Source organism: Lutjanus erythropterus, chromosome 10 (genome assembly GCF_056507025.1).
Source record: "Lutjanus erythropterus isolate fLutEry1 chromosome 10, fLutEry1.hap2, whole genome shotgun sequence".
In the NCBI taxonomy this organism is placed as follows: domain Eukaryota; kingdom Metazoa; phylum Chordata; class Actinopteri; order Lutjaniformes; family Lutjanidae; genus Lutjanus; species Lutjanus erythropterus.
The window spans coordinates 26,951,376-26,973,670 of NC_139326.1; the positions used below are offsets into that span (position 1 = coordinate 26,951,376).

At 37.4% G+C, this 22,295-nt stretch overlaps 2 protein-coding genes across 2 annotated transcripts; one reads left to right on the forward strand and one right to left on the reverse strand.

The window, feature by feature from the left end:
• Positions 1-516: 516 nt before the first annotated feature.
• On the reverse strand, positions 517-6,571 carry LOC146320539 (rab5 GDP/GTP exchange factor-like). Its single transcript, XM_084728831.1, has 9 exons — positions 6,329-6,571; positions 4,623-4,809; positions 4,205-4,332; positions 3,439-3,590; positions 3,272-3,341; positions 3,041-3,176; positions 2,853-2,947; positions 1,493-1,749; positions 517-1,393 (listed from the first exon to the last, which is right to left on the reverse strand). Exons 2-9 carry the CDS (start codon positions 4,778-4,780, stop codon positions 977-979), a joined length of 1,413 nt encoding a protein of 470 aa, XP_084584957.1. The 5' UTR covers positions 4,781-4,809; positions 6,329-6,571; the 3' UTR covers positions 517-976.
• Positions 6,572-9,611: 3,040 nt separating this feature from the next.
• cfap251 (cilia and flagella associated protein 251) lies at positions 9,612-21,419 on the forward strand. Its single transcript, XM_084729577.1, has 20 exons — positions 9,612-9,884; positions 11,243-11,383; positions 11,509-11,618; positions 11,706-11,814; positions 13,418-13,498; positions 13,602-13,679; positions 13,747-13,788; positions 13,920-14,161; positions 14,263-14,439; positions 16,189-16,439; positions 16,579-16,730; positions 17,224-17,400; positions 17,519-17,703; positions 17,825-17,939; positions 19,014-19,177; positions 19,278-19,368; positions 20,097-20,240; positions 20,369-20,597; positions 20,748-20,864; positions 20,954-21,419. Exons 1-20 carry the CDS (start codon positions 9,735-9,737, stop codon positions 21,076-21,078), a joined length of 2,880 nt encoding a protein of 959 aa, XP_084585703.1. The 5' UTR covers positions 9,612-9,734; the 3' UTR covers positions 21,079-21,419.
• The last annotated feature ends 876 nt before the right edge of the window (positions 21,420-22,295 follow it).

Here is a 22,295-nt window from a genome sequence, read left to right on the forward strand (position 1 = left end):
CCTAACCATTTACTGTAGCACATGGAACGGTGCAGGGGCAGAGTCTCCATGGCAAACCCCCATGTCAAATGATAAAATACTCAAACACACGTTTTCCACTCAATTTTCATTATTCAGGAATATATCAAATTGAGTTAAGTCACTTGAGTGATTTAACTACCTGATGTCTCCATACTTAACTTTGCAAACAAAAACAATTCTTAAAAAATAACTAGGAATGTTGTTCAAAGAATTGTCTACTCAAAAAAAAACGCAAACACACATTATATTGAATCATGTCAACTTTAATATATTTATTCCATACAATCAGTTTTCATAACATTAACACCTTTAATTTCTTTTGAAACTTTTCAACAGCTGTAAACAACATGTGCCTTCTGCACACAAACACAGACGGTAAAATGTGTTATAAACTGTTTTGCACCAGGTTCTTCATTTTCTATAGACAGTGAAGGCAGCATGTTGAACTCTGAAAAACATACTTTGACTAAATACAACCCCTGACTTGTAGTGGTCTAAAACTGTCATTGAACATTTTCTCCTGTAGCATATTATATCATTTCACAGTGGTCTACAGATAGGCACATAGGTATACACTATTAGAAAAAGGTGAATATTAAATAAGTACTCTTTAAGTGTTATGTGATATCTCCAAGTGCTGTGTACCCTGAGTGCTTAAATATTAATCCGGATCACATCTATTACTACAAAAATGTATTTTAATTGCCTTCATCCTGAAACAGGACACAAGTGCAACTCATTTCTTATAAGTTGTTAAAAAACCTGTGTGCCCCGTGATACTAAATACAAAAAGTTTTCCTTCATGTTTAATAGGCAGACAAATCCCAGCTTTCTCTGGTTCCAACTTGTGAAAATGTGGCAGTGGAATGTGAATCTGTTTGTTTTGCGGCCAACAAAATTTAGTGCTGATTAATAAAAGGAGTCAAGTACCAGATTAAGTGTTTTGTTAAGACAGCTAACAGTCTGTATCTTTTGGACCTGCGTGTTGATCTGTCAGCACCAATACTGACTGGTCTTTATCATCTCCTTGCAGTGATTCACCATAACTTGAAGATGAAAAGGCCTGTGAGAGCTCACCCTGAGCTGTTACCTCCTTCTGTACCAGAGCAAACTGGGTTGTTGCTTCATCCAGTTGCGAATGAACTGCTTCGACCCACTTTTGTAGTTGCAGGTTGAGAGCATCCATCCCTTGGTCAAGCTTCTCCTGTCTGCCTTTGAGCTCTTCTAACAGGTGTTGTGTGTTACGGGCAACCTGCTGCCTTTTGGTTCCCGCAGAAGGAGCACGCTGACGGAGCATGTAGCCGTCGAACTCTTCTGGACTGAGGTTGAGTGCTGGTCCATCCAGTTTTTCAATGAAGGCCACTGCACAAGACTAAAACAGGGGACAAAGTAAAGGCATGAGTGATCAAACAGCCTTGTCACAGAGTGCTATGCGGTGTACGCTGACTGAGTAACTTGCCAATAAACTTACTAAATTTGTGAAATAGTAGCCACTCTCTCCTGCCATCAGACTGTGAGGGAGACCAAAACGAATCACATATTGCATGTTGGAGTGTAGGCGAGGTGGATTGGCCTTCAGGACCACATAAATCAGGCCTGACAGAAAGTCATCAGCATTAGCGGGTTCACTGTTCGACGTGGAGAGCGCTTCAAAGACGTGCTGACTGCATTTGGACACACATGCAAGTTTGTCCTGAGGCGCTCGTTTGGCATCCATCTCAATTATGGCTGTTTAAAAAATGTAGGACAGAACAAAATGTCAAAGACAGACCCTTTCATGATGTTTACAGCATATTTGAAACATAATACATTCGCTCATGAGATTAAAGGGGTAGTTCAACATTTTGGGAAATACATTCTTTTTGCTTTCTGGCAAAAAGAACAAACCCACGTAATAACAAAAACAAACTAACCAATGGAGTCAGTGGTAGAGCAGCAACTCCCATGTTCTGTAAGGTAAAATTGTTGTTTTTGCCAGGCTGTCACACCACACATTCTGCAACACAGCTTTCCTGTGAAACTCCAGCAGTGTTTTGTGGACTAAACAAGCTAAACCCGACCTTCAATCATCATGAGGGTGGGTTGATGATGACTGAATTTTCATTTTTGTGTGAACTATCCCTTCAATGATGTCTGCAGCATATGGGAAACATACTACTTTCTCTCATGGGCTGAAAGGGATAGGTCGCCCCAAAATCAAAATTATATATTTCACTCTTGGCCTGTAGTGCTATTTATCCATCTAGAATGTTTTGGTATGAGTTGCAGAGTTTTGGAGATATCGACCACAGAGATGTCTGCCTTCTCTCAAAATAATAGGACTAAAAGGCACGGCTTGTGGTTCTCAAAGCAGCAGAAAAAATACATTTGAAAAACTTAAAAACCAGTGTCTCTTTCCAAAAATCATTACCTAGATAATCCACATGTAGGAAAAACTTTCTTTGTATTAGGAAAAAAGTAGTTCCAGTGGATTCAACTGCAGAAAGAAAGTAGTTCCTACATGAACCTGCTCATATAGTTAACCACAAAATACAACCTGGTTCTTTTTAACTGGCTAACATACAACTTTTTGACTGAGAAAATGCAAACACAGGTTTGTTTCATCTGATTTCACAGAGAATCCAACCTAGTGGCAGACCTTAAAATTATTTTGGTGGAAACATTACTGCTTTTGTGTAGGGGGATCGACAAAAATCAACAAAGTATGAAAGTTCCTCGTAGTAGCTTTAAAGGAGCAGCTCAAGATTTTCGCAAAAACACATTCTTTCTGCTTTCTAGTGGAGAGTTAGATGGCTACATCAAGCAACCAGTTAGCTTAGATTGTGAATCACCTGTTATAGCAGGCAGAAAGGGGTCGCTGGTGACTGTAGTCTTCTTATCAGGAAAAGGTACACCCAGCATCTGTGGAGTAACCCAGTTTAAGGATCTGCAAAGCAAAGGCATCTGTGTCAAACATGGCTTTAGGTTAGAGGTTTTGATCAAATACTGCACAAGTGACTTGTATATGATGTTCACTGACCGTATCCTTCTTTGAAGAGCCAGATCCTTCTGTTCATCATCACAGCTGTCATGGCAGAAAACCCATTTGTGCAACCGTGTCATTATTAACTTCTCTACATGCTCCATTATCTGAGTGACCTGAGCCTCAGGAAAGCCTGAAAATAAAAAAAAACAACTCTTAAGTAATTTAATACTGTTTTAAGAATTAAAAAAAAAAAACCCAAGAAGTGTTAAACCGATCTGTACTCACTGCTAAAATATTCAGCAAAAGACTGGTAGAAATCTTGTACAAGATCTGACTGCTTCTGAACCGGTAGACCCTGTAATGATGATGAGAGTCTAGGATCAGAACAGCTCTCACATATCAAAGGGAAGTTATACGAAGTGTCATGTTCAATTTTTAACACAGATAATTACATGGTAAGCCTCCATTGTGTTGAGGAAAGCTGTACATCGGGACTGCATGCGCTGGGAGGGAGGACTCCTTAGGATCTTTAGGAAACCAGTGAAGTCCCCAGGCTCAAGGCTCTGATAGGCTTTTAACACATTTGTATAGCTTTCAGATGACTCTAGAGGGACAAATAAACAAATGAAGTAGCATGGCTTAAAACTGAAACATGACACTCAAAATGGCTCCATTCATTGAACCACTGCTGGACAAGTCACTTGGTAAAAGAAGAAAGTGCAGGTAGCTGCACTGAGGACAGGCAGATGTTGCCGATCAGAGAGGAGAGAATAAAGTTTAGCAATGAAGTTGTATAGTGGAAGTAAATGCACAGTTTGGCCACAAAAAAAAACGCAGAATAAGTTCTCGTGTTTTACCAGCTGCTGGGTAAAGGGAAGGTCAGAATGTGGATAAAATATAGTTTTAGTGCCTTTTTACTGGGCACCAACCTTGCCTTTATATGCATACTGTGGAAAACCTTAGACCTTAAGTCTAAATAATGCTACAGAAGGCATTCACACCTGTCAGACACAGATGGGACACAAGACCCAAATAGTAGCGTTTCTGTTGCATGAGACATGTGAATGAAAAATGTGTCTTGACTCACTTGAGGTCGAAACAGGGGATTATGCTTTATGAGACGGGGCTCAGGACAGTCACCCTGAGGTAACACAACCAAACATTTGACAGATACTTTTTTGACATGATGGAGCTGAGAAGAACACAAAACTGTACTACCTGGACGTTTTGGAGGAGATGGGCTGCCCCAGAAGAGTCTCCTCATTGTGTTTATACGCCGACTTTTCTCCGTGTTTTTCTTCTCCTCAAATTTGGAGAAGGTGAGAGGAGTTCCATCATTGCTCGGCCTGCAATGAATAAATCAACATCCAAATCAAAACCCAGTTTAAATCAAAAGCACTTAGGTTGTGTCAAGCTGATATAAGACAGTTATATTAACAAAGCATTTATGCTAAGAAGTCCATTAATAGTTATGTGATATATGTGTAAGCTATTATTTCATTGTGTGTAACCATAACAGACACTAACCCATTTACATACAGACACCATCATGCTGGTACCATACCATTGTCATTACAGCTAACAAAAATGTTACGCTCTTTTGAGTCTGAATGACCATTAGAGGCAGTGTGTTCACCTTGTGTCTTGTCGCGGGGCTCCAGCTGGACGTGCTCTCTCTCTCCAGCACTTAGAGCAGAAGCCTTGCCATGCAGGGTTTCCATAATACCCACAGGCGTTCTTGCAGAGCAGCTCCTCCTGAGAAACTCTGATTCCTCTTTGCTTATCTGTCCACATTGTAGAGCTGTCACACCTACTACTGCCACCTGTTGGACATAAAATTAATATTTCAACCATAAAAACATTTTCAGTATATTCTGTAGATGTAATATAATACCTCTGACAATTAAAACATTAAAAGGAAATTTAATTTGTGTTGTGTTTGTGACTGCAGGGGCCTAAATCGCACAAGCTTAGCGTTAACTGTAGCCTGGTTGTGCTAAGCTTGGCACATAAGCTCGGCACATAAGCTCAAGCATCTTATGGCCCTGATCATGTATCATGCCGCCAGTCAACTAGGACAAGGGTTCTCAATCTTTTATAACTTAAAGGGACAATTCAGCACTTTTCATATGATGTCCACTCAGCGTTGATGATAACTGTAGTCAACTGAAGCAATGAATTCCTCCATGTGTGCGAGATTGAAAGAGAAAGCTGAGTTCTCCTACTGCAAAAAACGTTGTTCCTCCTGCATCCAGAGATATCACAGTGATGTAGTTGGTGTTGGAGGAACCTCAGGGTACTTCAGCTCGGATTTCTAGTCTCCACTGGGTAAAAAAGTAACAGCTATAGGCTAGGGTACTGATACATGGCAATGTGGACATGGGCATCATAAACTCATGCATCATGGTACATGTAGGCACTGCCAGCACAGCTCAGGAAGCAGGAGAACAGATTTCTTAGTCAATATAGCACACACTGGGGAATTACTGCTTCAGCTGACTATATTTAGGATCAACACTGGCTGGATCTCCACATCAGAACTGGTGAATTTTCCGTTTGAGGTCAACTTCTGTTTGAGAACCAAAACAATGAAGTAATGCAGCATTGTTTAATACCTATTATTAAAAAAAACTATTTAATATACACACTATGATTACAACTCTCCCCGCTGAAACTGTTTTATTTATAAATGCCATTGGTATAAAGAGGATGAAATTAGTTATTCTGGTTATTCTGCTCATATCAAAACTACAGCTAATTTCAAGAACTGCAGGGAATAAGACCCAAAAACTGACAAATATATTGTTCTGTATATAAATCTATCCAAAAGGGAATGCTGATTAGCTTTAATAAAGAATTTATCATTGTCTTATTACTACCACTAATCATGCAAAGCTTCACTGACAGTGAGTTTTTCTTTTTCCCACTTGGCCTTCATATCCGTCCTTCGCTAACTCTTTCACGTGACTGCACATGAACTATTTAAGCCATTTGGAAATACTAGACTTAAAACTACCGCAAAGCGCCTACTAGAAGAAAAGCCAACTGAACCTCAGATTTAATTCCCTGATGAATGAATGAACACTAACAGCTGATGAAAGTTGAGTGTTGGCTAGTAGCTAGTCTAGTTATCAGTTTAAGAGCTCTGCAGTGGCTGACTGTCAGCTGAGGGGATTGGAGATAAGAAACACCGGCTAATGTTAGCTAACGTCATGTAGCTAAAGCTGACAACGATTTAACTAACTTATTTCGGTTAAAGATATAAACTTCATCAACCTGCGCTTAAGTTAAGCGGTAAACATCCATAAGGATAATAACCCAATAGTTAAAATACATCCTCACCTGTCAGCTGGTGAAATCATAACTAGCCGCTTCCTTATCGGAGTGCTTTTTTTTTTCCAGCTTCTGGTGTTTTAACCGTCACAAACTCATCTTAACGTCAGCGACGACAAAAATAATCTTTCAGATGCGGCCAATAAGTGTGAAAGAAAGAAACAGGGGAAGTGAAAGTTCCCTAAATAAAAAATTGACGGCGCGACACGCAGGCAAAAGATCAGCTGCTTTCAAACCTGTGCAACAGGAAAAGCCTCGAGCAAATAACTGTGAAGTTGGACGTATTGATGTTTCGACACGGAATCGACCTTTCAAAATAAAAGTACTGTGAAAATATGTACCAATTCCTCGCTTCAGCATGTGAGAATCAGGAGCCAGACATCGTCACGTCGCTTCTGCCTCGATCATAACCTCTAAAAGTATCACCTTGAATATCTTCACTTTCAGCCCACTTTGATATTTTTATTTTCATGGTCTCCACCGGAAGTGTCCATATGCGGTTCAGTCCGCCTTGACTTCAGTTTTAGAAATTTTTATCTATCACTTACCCTGGAAACGCCAAAACCAAATAAGTCCATTTCGAAATTATAGACAATAATTATCAATAAAATGAACTGCTAAGAATGAGATTTAATGTTGATCACAATAGCTGTAGCTTTCACTGTATCTGCTCAATGACATTTTGGCAGGACTGGCTATCATCCGAAATCCAACTTCTCACACGAGAAGTGTGTTTGGCACTGACTAACCTGAGGGACATTAAACGTGGCAAACATGAAAAAAAATCCTTTTCTGTTTTCTGTATTAATTTTCTATTACTTATTACTCTATATTATAATTTATAATTTCTTATTTTTCTACGAACTGTGCCTTGTATATTATCGCTTTATACTTCCATTTCTATGCATGATTGTAAATGTTTCTTCTCTTAAAAAAAATAATAATAATAATAATGATAAAAATTAGTGGTCACAGTGCGTAACCAAACCTTGTCCGTCATAAAAGTTTTATTTTGAATATTTAATATTTACGACTATAATATTGTGTCTAACTTGACGCCACTCGAGTGCAATTGTATTTACTCACTATGACCACAAGAGGGCATCAGTATTTACAAATATGGCTGTTTGCTGCCCTCCGGTGGTTACAGTGACGAACTACAACATATTAAATTGGTCAAATCACTGTCAACGCTGACATGACAGCATACTAGCAGTAATGCTTTCAGAAAATACAGTGGCCAAACTGAACCATTCAGAAGCAAATTAACAAAAAGGAACGTGATATTGATTACTGTAAAAGACAAGCGCTCAAAGTGCTCATTCGTAAGAGGTTTGATGCTGATTATTATTAGCATTATTTAGCCTAGAGTTTTCAACAAGACTAGTTATATTCATGCTAGTACAAAAGTTAATTATGTCTGTATTAATGACTTGCACTTCGTGCCTGATGTCCAGTGGGATGGACTTTCAATTTTGGAACAACAAAGAAAAAATGTATATCTTACTTTTTATGGGCCACATGCCTATAACATATTTGACCTTTTTGTGTCTTTGTTAACCATTTTATTTCTTTTGAGAAAGTATTTATTAAATTAACTCTGCCCTGACAAAATACTCCTTCTTTCCCCTCAAATTCAAATATTAAAATCACTATTTCATGATTTAGACATAGCACAGTATAATTTGTTAACATGGTTAACGCCCACTTCACCTGAATTATAGATTTTTTTTTTTTCACCGAGGACATATATTTCTAATCATTTATGGATCACATATTTTATAACACATTTGACTTATTTGTTTGTTAATTAATTAATTTATTTATTTATTTATTTATTTATTTTTGCGAAAATAATTTTGAAAATATTGTCTAAATTTACTAAATTACTTAAGTCCTGACCAAAAAACTTCTCACCTCTCAAATTCATGTATTTAAACACTATTTCATGCTTAAGATATAACATATTAGGCCTACAATACAAGAATCGTTTAGAGTCATGAGTATTCACTGCCCTCCAGTGGTCAAAGCGAGGAACTGCAAGACACTTTAATTTAGTTAAGCGTACGTCAATAAGATCATAACAGAACTTCCGGTAAGTACTTTCAAAATACATTGACCAAACTGAAGCAGTTACTTAGTACTTTATTTCGTCTCTTAATCGGTTAAAATCTGTTTCGTCTGATGAAAATACTTCCAAATCGTCTAAATTTAATCCTGACAGAAATGTCCTTCTGTTCCCAGTATTCACAGTTTCGTAATTTACATATCATTTCAATAATCAGGATATTTTACTGACCTCCAGTGGTAAAATATAGGAACTGCAAGCAAAGTTTGAAAATGACAAGTCACATTACAAAATACTAACATTTCCGGTAATTACTTTCAAAATAATGCACGGCGACAAGGACAAAAGCGATGAGCTGAAATGAGTTTAGATTCAACAGTTCACAGATTATACAGAAATGTATAGAAATAAAAGGCATTCAAACAAAAAAAAAAAAAAAAAAAAACAGAAATGTAATCAAAAAATGAATTCAATGTATAAAAACAAAAAAAAACTTACAGTGCTTATAGACGGCTAAATCTTACAGTGTGTTCATACAGGAAGCGAAGTACATTTTCATATCAATGGGTGGAGTCATTTTTCAAGCAAATAAGTCAAACATTTGTAGGTTCCAGGTTCAAAAAATCCAAAGAATTTGCTGCTTTTCTTTGTAATTTATGAGAGTGAAGAGTCTTTCGGTTTTGGACTATTGGTTGGAAAAAATAACCAATTTGAAGGCATTACTTTGGGCTCTAGGAAACTGTGATGACAACACAGTTTCTTTTGTCATTTTATAGACTGAATGATTGTGATTATGTGACTAAGTGATTGTGAAAATAATCAGCAAGTTAATTGATAATGGAGTTAATCGTTAGTTGCAGCCTTAGTTTGTGGGATCGTTACATGTGTTGCATGTGAAATCTCTTTTTGCAGAGTAACTGGTAACTGCACCCAATAGATTAAGTCTGTGATGAACCGTGCTTTTAATTTGAAATGTCCAACCCAAACGCCTGTGTTTCGTTGTAGCGCGCTTCACTGAACGGTAACTAGGCAACCAGACGCTTCGACGATGCGAACGTTAAAGAGAGTAGTAGACCAAGTAAGACTAGCTGCTTTTTAGCTATATTAGAAAGATTGTTTTTTTAACTAAACAGCTTTATTTATTAGATATTTACTGTTGCATATTAAACCAAAGCTGATATTGCAGTGATGTGTTTGCGGTTCATTTAAAACTAATTGAAGCTAGCTTTACTCGTCGGCTAACCTAGATTTTGCCGTTAGCAGAGACAGAACGAGGAGGGGAATCCACATGAAGTTATTACAAAGAAAGGTTAACTGTCCGAGACTTTAAGTGCGTGGTTAGACATCATGTCAGATGCTGAAGCTAAGGCAGAGTGCAGCAGGAGGGCAGGAGTTCAAGAAGAAACAGAGGCGGTCAGGATGAGCGGACAGTCTCAGGTCCACACTGCAACCAGGGACACACTTTTCAAGATCACTCCCTCTAGAACACATGCGTTGGTAAGCGTGTCTTGTCAAATGTGTGTAATTATACTAAACCCAATTATACTAAACTATACTTAATGAGTATTTGTATTACTATACTATGTGTATAATGACAATAGTGGCATGTAATTAAGTAGATTTACTCAAGTACTGTAAGTACAGTTTTGATGTACTTATACTTTACGTCAGTATTTTCTTTTCATGTTAACTTCTACGTCTACTCCACTACATTTCTGAGGGAAATATTGTGCTTTTTATTCCGCTATATTTGACTGACAGCTTTAGTTACTAGTTATTTACAAGTGATGATTAATTTTTATTATAACAACATGTGAAGAGTTTATAAAATAAGGTTCTGTAATAAATAAACAAACCTACCCAACAATTTATACAAGTACAGGTGAACTCTTTAGTCGATTAATCAAGTAGTGGATTGACAAATCTTTCAAATTTTTTAGGTAATTGTTTGAGTCATTTTTCATGCAGAAACGTTTCCCGAAACATTTGAATTGATAAAAATAATCACAAGTTGCAGTCCTGTATCAAATACTTGAAAATTAACTCTATCTCAATCAGCTATTACAGTAAAATGTTTTTGCATTTAATTTTACATTTGTTTTAATGTTTTACTTTTACAGTGATGCATAATTAATAATTTAATGATATAATAGTATAACAGTCACAGCGGGCATTTTTAAGTAGTAGAGGTTGAGTATGTTTACTTTTAATACTTAAAGTACATATTCCTGATCATACTTACATACTTTTACTTAAGTAACATTTGCGATTTGCATGACTTTTACTTGTGGCAAACATTTTTACAGTATGCTATTAGTACTTTTATTTGAAATATCTGAATACTTTAGAGCTACAACAATTAATCGATTATTAAATTAATCACATACTATTTTGATAATTGATTGATCTGTTTGAGTAACCTTTTTCAGAAAAAAAAAAGTCCAAATTCTCTGATTCTAGCTTCTTAAATGTGAGCATTTTCTGGTTTCTTCACTTCTCTCTGTCAGTAAACTGAATATCTTTAAGTTGTGAGTAAAGCAAGACATTTGAGGACGTCATCTTGGGCTTTGGGAGACACTGATTGACATTGTCACTATTTTCTGACATTTTAAAACAAACAACTATTAATTGATCAATTAAGAAAATAATTAACTGATTAATTAACAATAAAAATAATTGGTAGTTGCAGCCCTAGAATACTTCATCCACCACTGTATATTAATCCTCTGCACTCGATGTCAATGAAGTTTCAAGGAAAATGATCACCTCAACCAGAATGTTCTTCCTTAGGTAAAAGGGTTAATAAACTATGAATTTCACAGGCTCATTACAGTACAAATTTGCTCTTTATTCAGTCACTGGAATGGGTATTTGGGATGAATCCAGCTCTTCCTGCCTACAGTCTGCAAGACCACGATCAGCTGGTGGTCCTCTATGCTGGAGCTCATATTGGGATAATATACAATCACACCTCAAACTCCCAGCATGTACTTCAGGTAAAAATCAGTCAGCCACTGTCAGTTTTTGCCTTCTTGGGACACATGTAACACAAAGGAGATGAGACAGCATCATGTTACGGTGTCAATTTAAGCCTACTGTAGTATATACTAAATCTTTCCAGGGTCACTGCCATCCCATCTCATGTATGTGTGTGAGTGAAGACAGACGCTGGATTGCAACAGCAGACAAGGGGCCAACAAGCACAGTGATGATATGGGACTCCTATTCTGGGTAGCTCTTGATTCTACATGTATGAATGCACTTGAATATATTAACCTTTGCTCTTGTTGGTTATCACACATATGGTGATTTTTCCAGCATTCCTGTGCATACAATGTTCGACTGCCACCCTGAGGGGTGCGTCACTGCAATGGCATTTTCAAGAGACGCAAAACATCTGGTAACCCTTGGAGCTGAGGAAGTTCAAGTGAGTATGACAACACGGTTGGAATGGACTGATTAATGAAACATTAAAGAAATGTTCTTTAGTTTAGATAACAAAATCCACAATCTAGGGAAAAATAAAGGCAAATTTACGATCTGTGGTTTTGTGGCACTTTCTGATCTTTTTTGACAATGAAAAGGAAATAGACACACAGTCTCACTCTAATTTTTGAAGTAATGATGTAATGAAGGTCAAAAGCGTGGCACCACCAAATTACTTTCTGTCATATTACATGTAAGAGTACCAAAAAACGTCTCTTATTGACATGATAATAGTGACATTTATACTTTATCAATATCAATAACTAGCTTTAGCCATGATTCTTGGATACACAACAAGGTTTTTCCTTTTGGCTGTAAATGAACTGTTCGAACTCTGCTCATTAGCAATCAAATTTCCTGCATTGGGTTAGAAGCGTTATTAATATTAAGAAATATATTGATCTTCTTGACTATCCTGAATACTTAATTCATCTCTTACTTTCTCCCACCTTACACTTTTCAAATGTAGATGATAGACAGCTGCTTTGACTATAATTTAGATTCTCTCTGATTTAGTTTTTACATCTGCAGCCACATTCTCCTCCTGCTATGAATGTCACCAGCTTCTTTTTCTCTTACACTGTCTTTCCAACTTCTTGCATGACACTTGCCACATGCTCCTTCCCCACCCCTGCCTGTCAGTCAGCTTGTCCTGGCTGCCTCAGCATATGAAACTTTCTCCTTTACCCTTATCTGCTGTACTGCAGCTGCTCGCTTCATTACTTTACAGCCCCAGTATGCTACACTGTGTTTGCTTCTTACAGCAGTTCAATTTTGTTCTCGACCCACACTTTCCATATTTGTGATCACCACCACACCTTGCACACCTTCGTTGACCCACGTACACTTTGGCTATGTGCCCAAACTCTTGGCAGTTGATGCATTTCATCACCTTTCAGATAAATTCCCTCACATTATACTTTATAAACCCAAATAAAAATAAATCCAAATCTTTTTTTTTTTTTGGACAATTTTAGCAACAAACCCAAGCAGCACATATTATGTTTGCTATTGGTTTCCACTGGCACAAAGTCTTTCTTTGTTCTCCTTCGAGGTTGTTTTTGTCTTTTTTTTCTCGGCTCCTCTCATCATTCTCTCAGCATTTTTAACTGAGCCGTTACACTCTTTCAGACATTCAGCTAATCAAAAAGCTACCGTCCATAAGCACTCTCACATACTGTGTTCAACCAACTTGCGCTCTCATTATTTTGGTGAGTTTTAGAGGGTCAGTTTTCTTTGCACAACCTCCCCCCTCAAACCTCACCACCACATGAAGGACTCCAGGCTTTGGATCTCAAGATATGTGAGAGACAGACAGTCAGACAGACAGATTGTGTGCTTTTATAGAGAGATTGTCAATACCTCAGAACTCTGCACTCTTTCTTGATATACTCTTAAAATACCAAGCACACGAAACACAACGGCTTAGATGATTACTACTGTATTTCAAGCTGGATTTAACAGCATGACACAGTTAATGTCTTACTAGAATAAAGATTTCCATCTATTCACTATCTATTCACCATGTGATGATCTTTTCACAGTGCGTTTGTATTTGGGATTGGACAAATGGAACAGAAAAGCCATTGTGGTCGACAGTAGTCAATCCAAAACATGGTTTTCAAGTAAGTAACCTCTGTCTCTTTTTAACATTTAAACGTCACCAAAGTTGGTTGGTGGATATGGCATTCAGGAGATCAACCATTCAAATATTGGATTGTTTTTCAGGGCTACATCATTTTTAATCCAAACGATAGCACTCAGCTGCTCAGTGGAAGTGAAAGTCATGTGATAGTTTACAGCAGGGTGAGTCCCCATGTTCCTTTTTATTGAAATACAATCGTAACGTGTATATTTGCTGGTCTTTTTTAAGGCCCTGGGAAGTCTGCATTACTTTGCCCTGAACTGTAAAAGGGTAATAAAATCATAAAAAAGAAACATTTGTAGAAGATGGTATCATATTGTCAGAGATTTTTCTGTCTTTTATGCAAAGAGTATTTTGATAGATATTTTGTTTGTATTAACTGTTCACCGTAGTTCCACAAGACAGTCAGCGGCGGATCCGATGCTACTGACACTTCAAAAACTGTCAACATAGCTGGCAGGTCACTCAGCCAGTCAGCATTTCACTGGAGCAAGCCTGAGGTCCTCATAGCGACCACAGCAGGCTGCCTTATGGTGTGGGATGTGATGGAAGACTTGGCTGCAAACCAAAGCTTCCCCAAAAAAAGAGTCAAGACCATTCGCTTCCAAGATGATCCCATCACTGTTCTCACTGTAACTGACAGGTAACCATAGCCAGAAATATTCATTGTTATTGTCTCATAAAAGTGGCATGCATATATTGACCTTTAATCTCTCTTTCTTTGTGTGTTGTTTGATATCACAGCTTTATTGTCACTGGTGACACTCTGGGCCATATCAAGTTTTATGATGAAAAATTCCTGTTTCTGACTTCGTTCAATGAATTAGACCTAGGCGCTATTGTTTCCATTTCCTTTTCCAAAGAGTGTACAGAGGGATACCTGAAGGACTGCCCTCTGGAATTGAAACCGTTAATCATCAGGTAGAGGAAATATACTCAATACTTTTGATTTTGCTCCCATTTTTCATTTGTTGAAGTGAAAAATATCTGTGCACAGAAAAGCTTTATTTTACTCACAGTTTGTTCATAAATTTCTCATAATGCATGTTTGTGAACACTAGTCCTTTGACAAGTAATCCATCATATCACACACCAGCATATAGAGATGCTGGTTAAACAGTGAAAGATCACTCTAAAATGTGCAGTCAGTTTTATCTTGATCACATGCCTCTGACTGGCTTGTCCTGATATAGAGGTATGCACGTGACATCACAGTAGGCGAAGTCACTGCAGTTACAAATGAGAAAGAGATGTTGTTCAGTCGACTTTACAACTAGTTTCAACAAGAAATTGGAGCAACCTCTTTACAAACTGCCAAGAGCTAAAGAAAAAAGAAGCAAATAACTTGTTACAATTCACAGAAGCAGCTGGCATCCAGCATGGTTGAGTGATATGTTTCCAACCAACCATTGCAAGCTTATCCACTGGCGATATCTTTATCCCCCTCCCACCTCCTCCTGTCTTCTCAAGTCTCATCTAGGAGATACGTGCAAGCAGCTAATTCACTACGTTACGTACAATGCATACAATTATACGATCCAGGATTCAGCCCATTGTCAGTAAGTGATATATTTGTCCAATTGTCCAATCCTAGAATCCAGGCACTGAAATTTGTATTTGCAGTTGCCTTTTTGTGTCAGGTATGTTGGATTTTTGGAAAAAATCATACCCTAACTTATATACTGTATTGACTAATCTTAGTTATGAATTTAATATTTAGCATCTGTCATTTATATTCCGTGGAACAATCGCACATCGCATCGGAAGTCCTTACCTTTGATGCATGCAAACATGCTTCTCCAATAATGCTATAAAAGAAGAAATATTTGTAAAGACTTGTCCACAAACAACCAGAATATCCTTAGTTGTCCCTATTACTTTGATGTAGACAACAAATCTCGCCTTGAAGTAACTTTACAACCAAGCAACCACTTTTGTTTTGTCTTTGCTTTGTGTATGTCCCTGGTGTCAAAAACAGGTAAATGTAAATGTCAGGAAACCTGTTAATATCCATGGACCACCGTTTCCCTGGTAAGTCATAAGGATTACTGTCAAGCTTGACTGCCTTTAATTTACGTCGATATTTGATTATTTTGCTCCTGGTTTTGCAGTTTCCCCTACTAAAGCCAGCCATGTTGCAGGATGTTTTGCCACTCAGGCCAATTGATGAGGTGTGTCCTGGTAGGAAAGTGACATCAGTGTGTATCCTCTATTCTTACCCTAACCTGAACCAGTCCCTCTTTATGCCAGGAACTTTGCTTTGTGGGAAAAATGGGTAAATGTCTTGTAACCTATATCTTATCTTTTCAAGGTAGAACTTTTAGAGTACCCTTTTATTGTGGCCAGTCCAAAGCACACCTAATAATCATGCTGTTTAATCAGCATCTCTATATGCCACACCTGGCATGTGGATGGATTATATTGGCAAAGTGCTCACTAACACAGATTTGAACAAGTTTATGAACAAAATTTGAGAGAAATAAGCCTTTAGTGTGCATATAAGAAGTCTTAGATTTTTTTACTTTAACTAATGAAAATGGGAGCAAAAACAAAAGTGTTGCAGATATGTATTTGTAGAGTGAACAATCATTTATGTCTTCAGTCTAAACTGTTTTGTGAATTCTAGCCAAGCTGACCTTTCTCTGATCTTTTTCTCTGATCTTTCTGCAGGAACTTTGTTGTGTCCACAGTCACTTCTGCAGTTGTACATGTGAATACACAGAAAGGCACTAAACAAATCCTGATAAATGAGGATAGTGAGGCTCTGCATGCAGTGGCCTGCCACCCCAAACAACCAGTGGTGGCCATTGGCAATCAAAGGGGTGTTTTAAAATTGTGGGACTATAACAGCAAAGTGATATTCTGCAGCAAGGCCTTTAAGACAGAGAAACAGATTCAGTGCATCACTTTTGACCTTAAAGGTGAGCCAAGATGCTTTACTGAATGTCTTTGTTGGGTAACACCAGTTATGTTGCATATAACCAGAGTATCACCCAGCTGCTGCATGAATTTTTCGTGTAATTCTGTGATGTTAAGAGTTATCTACCTGTCTTTTAACAGGATTATACCTAGCAGTTGGTTTTGCCAGTGGAGCTGTTCACATACTGAATTCCATCACTTTACAAAGTGATCCAGAGGAGTGTTTCCATTACACTAAAGACAGCATCCATCACATCACTTTCTCCTCAGACTCAAAGTATCTCGCCACTGCGGTGAGCAAGCCCTTTTGGATTATCAAGTGTAAAATATCTGAACTTTGTTATTAGAAACAGTGGTTCTAGACTGGAATCTGTGATATACTGTTTGCCATTTATGCCAGATCTGTGCTACCTCTGTGCTTCAGAGGGTCTCTGCAGGGCTTCAAAGTCTAAATGATCTAAATATTAGGTCTTAAAATGTCTTAAATGCAATTTTGACATGTCTTAAAAATGTATTGAATTAACATTGCATTTTTAAGTTGCATTAATTTCTGTCTCCTTTAAATGTGTTTTAGGAAGAAATTGTATTGATCACAAAAGAAACATTGAACCATTTACCACTAATGTAACCTGTGCATTAACTTTTTTTTGACAGTATGGATGTAAAATATGTTTTAAATTGCTTTACTAATGGTTTTAAAGTGGTCTGTAAAAGTCTGAAATTTGACTTGTTCATACCTGCAGAAACCCTGCACGTGACATTTATGTTTTATGTCCTTATTGTTAGGATGCCGGAAAAGCTGTGACAGTGTTCCGCTTGCAGAAAAATAAAGACTCTTTGCCTCACTGGACGTTTTTGGGCAGATACTGCTCACACTACAAGCCCATCAAAGATCTTCTCTTTGGCGTTCATCTGGACAGCACCCAACCCAGACTGCTTTCTCTGGGAATGGACCGCCAGCTGGTTAGTCAGTTTTGTCAAGGTTTTAAGACTGTGAACTAGTTTAGGTGTTTTTTGATACTGTGTTTTGTGCCAAATGTTTAGCAGACACCTCTTTGTGCTTGTGTGGGTTAAATAATAGGTGGACTATGATCTGGAACACAGTAATGTGAATAAGCTTCTCATCTTGAGCTCAGAGCGCATTGAGCAAAGCGCTGTGCCAACATGCATGACTTGGTATCCTCCCCTCACTTCAGAGCAATTTCTTCTTGTTGCCTCAGACCAATACAAGATGAAACTTTTCAACAGCACTACAAAGATGTGCAGGTCTGTGAAATCCTGTGATAAGATCAGATTACTGTATAGTATATTTCTTCAAGTATTGTCTTTACATGTACTGGAAAAATAGAATGTTGTAGTAAAGTATATGTGTGTTTTACAAAAACAGAAAGATTCTCCTCGGTCCAGCATATGGCTCCCCCATCAAGAAAGTTGTAGTCCTTCCCATGTCTAATGAACCAGAGACAAGCCCGTATTACCTGGCATACATCACAGAGGACAAGGTCAGTACTGGACTTCATTTGTAGCATTTGATTAAGTAATCTGTTTGTAACATTTGTGAAATAGCATATGCCATAAAATCAAAATGGGGCTCTGTGTATAAAATAAGTAATTTATTGCTCTTAAAAAACACACCACAAGTGTTTGTCTTACATGTCTTCAGTGTTTGCATAAAGACTTTTGGAAAATGCTTGATTTTAACTGTTCTATTTTCAAGGTTAGGAATATGCTTGAATTTATACACTCCTTGAAATATACTCCAACATAATGTAATTTGGTGTCCCATCTACACACTCGTGCACACTAAAAAATGTTTAATATTTGAAATGAAAAAAAACAAAAGACCAAACCTGTCCTCATGTTTGTATTTTTCAGCTAGATAAGTCTTCTTTTGATCCCTCATTCTGGAAATTAACAAACATTCAAATATACAATAAAATAAACAAAGTGACAGTATACATTGATTACTGTGGGTATTAAGGAATTTCTTGCAATTGCATTTATATTTTTAAATGTGAGGATAAAGGTTTCAAGAGTCTGGAAAATTTTGGTTTAGGTACCTCAAAAGTGATTGAAAAGTAAATGAATTTTTACTGTTAAAAATCTGTATGCGCCCTGTACATTTTGTTAACAAAAAATAACAACACCCTGTTGTTTCTCTTGTCAGTTTTAATAAAATATCTCTGATCATATTTTTGCAGGTTAAGTGCAGTATTGTCACTACCACAAACACTTGTGGGTTTTTTTCTGATTACATGTTCATTTTGTTGTTGTCAGCACCTCCAGCCCTGCTTTTTCCTTTTAATTTCTGACTAACCTATAATGCTATTGTTGTCAAAGTCTGCAGCTGAGAGTAAAGTTTAAAAAAAAGTAAATAAAATTGGCTCTTGAGCTTGTTTATTGTGCTATTTTGATATCTTTGCAGAGGAAATTAGTGTTGCTTTGTGAGACACACCCCTGGGCTTCTTAACCACATTTAAATTTAGTTGTGTTGTAAGCCCAGTGCTTTTTTTGCAAGAAGACACACTGATTACCATTATTGATATTACCACACTAAGATTGTGTATGATTCCCAGGTGGGTCTACAGATTTTGCCTCTGGATGGGAACCCCTACAAGTCCAATGCTTTGATATGCCATCCGACAGGGGTGTCTGCTTTTGCCTGCTCCTACGACGGCCAATTTGTTTTCACTGCAGGGGGATCTGACTGCACTGTCATGGCATGGAAGATAAGCTTAAAGTAAGGTTTAGTAGTAACAACCTGACAACTAGAACCAATTCATGTGCACAAGTGTGATCATGTCATCTTAAGGTTGTCCTCTCTCTTGATGTGAATGCAGTGCACTGGAGGCAGCAGCTGCTTTGGGAGGAAAGGACATGGAACCATTTTACACTCTTTTAGAGGGAGGCAGAGAGGGCAGGTTCTACAGGGTAAGTTAAATATTTTCCTTGTCCCCTACAACTGCTGAGTGTTAAGTGACTGGCCACAGATTATTCCATTAACTTGACATGCGAAAGATGTGTCCTCTTTGCCCATATTTTGTTTCATCAAGGTTGTTATAGTCATGTTGATTCACTTAGCTTTAAAATGTGGTTTTTAGGTTAAAGTTATTTCCTATAAACATTGTCCTGTTGTTTTACTAACAAGTTAGTATTTCAGTGTGATGGTGGAACATAATTTCTCTACACAGTGAGAGTTTTATTGAGCCTTTGTGTTAGTAGTGGCCACATGTAGTATTGATCTGGTTCTTCCAGCAGTTTGTAGTGATTTCTGCTTTAAACCAGTTTGTTGTGATGTTTAAGATGACAGGTTCAGATAAGCAATTTTTTCTAACTTTACAGAGTTTCTCTTGTATTATTATTGTGGCTACTTTCTTTCTCTTTGGTAATATTACTGCACTGTAACTTTTATTGTTACAGAAATAATATGGAAAAGGTTGGTGGGTGACTGTTTTGGATTTATTTGTGGCAAAATATAACATTCAACATACAAATGTTGTCTTCTTGCTATTGAACAAAACTGTTCATATGTGCTTCTGGATTATACAAAGATTAAGACACAATTTTTTACTCGGAGTTCCATTTTTCCCCAGCTATGAGTTTTAGACTGTCATTTCTAATACCATTTTAACCATAGATTATCACTTTTCTGTCTTCAGGAGATGGAAGACTTCTTCTATTACTGCCAAATCTGCCATCAAGGCATTGACTCACTGAAGAAACGACAAGTGTCTACCAAAATCCCCCTGTCAGAGGTTCCCTCTCTAATGAGAGCTTTGGCCTATTTCCCTTCTGAGCAAGAGGTACAATGTGTATAAGTGAAATGACATTCTTCAACAGCAAATATAGCTTTATCTGACAGTAAAAACATTACAAAAAAGTTGTTTTATATCTCAAACCTATTTACAAATTGCTTTATTATTTTCATTAGATAGAAGATATGCATAACGAGGTCAAGTTCAGCAAGTATGCCGAAACAGGAAAATATGTAACTGACATCGATCTGGAGGAGTTTATCAAGCTGTATGTCAACCATCGCCCAGCCTTTGGCATTTTTAGCAAAGAGCTTGCCCAAGCTTTTCCCATCCTTGGTGTCTGTGATAGTACAGGACAGGCTGTTCTGCAGAGACATAAGCTGCTAGAGCTTCTACAGACTCGAGGTACAGTATGCTGCCTGCTATTCTGTCAGTAAATGATTAATCTGTTCTTGATCTAATCTTGATTCTCTCTTTCTACTTTTCTACTTACAGTGCTTCAGTATCAAAGTGGCACAAACTCCAACATATGCATAATTCTGATATTTTTGACAGGAGAATGCATGACAGAGGAAGAGGTGGCAGAGTGTTTCACAACACTTTTGGGCCTCAATGAAGAGGAGGAAGAAGCAGAGGGAGGATGTTCTGAGCATGACATTCATAAACCTGACAGTATGTAAAAGGAAAACTCACTTACAAACCATGAACAATTCACACAATGGCTAAAAAACATCATCAGTTTTTGATATGTGTGTGTCTAGGTGGAGTTTCAGAATGCTCACTGGAGCATGCGATCCCAGAAGAGATATCTATGGAGATATTTACAGGTCACATCTTGGGCTTCCCATCCTCAGCAGACCAGACTGACAGGTCCTCATCTCCATAGTGATGATAGCAGTGAATTGTCTGTTAGTCCAGGACAAGTTGTGTGGAAGACGAGCCTCAGACTCTCTGCAGTTATTTGTCAGGTTTTTTTCCATGCCCTAATGTGCTGGAATTTTTCTCATGTCCAGCTTTGTTACATACTACATATAAAATGTATTTTTTAGGAAAAATTATAGATGAACAAATTAAATAGTATTTTAATTTTTACATTTAAAGGGATGGTTCACCCCAAAATGTAGATTTTTCCTCTGGCCTGTCGTGGTATTTATTCACCTAGTTTATTTTGGTGTGAGTTTTTGAGATATCAGTTGTAGAGATGTCTTCCTTCATTTGTTGTGAAAGCACACACTGATTTACCAAGCTTTAAAATCTTGGCTTCTCGGTTAAAGTCATTTAACAGAAATATTTGTCCTGTGACTTTACATGTCAGTTAGTATTTCAGTGAGCTGGTGAAACATAGTCTCTACATAGTGATAGTTTTATTGTAGTGGTTTCTTTGTATTGGTATAGTAGTATGCTCATGTAGTATTGATCTGGTTCTTCCAGCAATTTATATTTCCCTATAGATTTCCATTTTACATTTGTTTATTTTAATGGTTAACAGTACAGGCTCAACTTTCACACATGCATTTCTTAATTTTATCGAAGTTCGCTTGTATTGTTTTCTTTTGCATATGTATGAAAGTGCAGTGTCAGCACTTTTTGGTGAATTATTTTAACAAATAAATAGTTTTTAAAAGCATTCATTAGTTGTGTAAATCTAATATAGTATTACTTTTGTTAAAATGGCATTACTTTTCGTGAAGAGCGAAGTATGACTTGTTAAGGACTCAAAACTCAAAGTATAAGATAGGGTTACCCAGACCATTTCCCTATGAGGGCCAAAACTGAAAATGAATAATGGGCCATGGGTCAAAAGGGGATCCCTATTGTACTGTATTGTATTGTTAAGATGCAAAATTGTGCTAGAATCCTAATTAATTATCAGGGTTTCTACATATTTAAAGAGCAGTTTTACTTCACAAAAATAAAACAGCTTAATCAGCTACCTCTATTATAAGAAGAAACATCTGGTAGGGTTGAACTTTATGGCGGGCCAAATTTAGCCCACTGTGCAGCCCTGATGGACTTGACTTGGGACTTGAGCACAAAGACTCGACACTTACTTGTGACTTGCAAAACAATGACTTTGTCCTACCTAACACTTCATCCCATTTA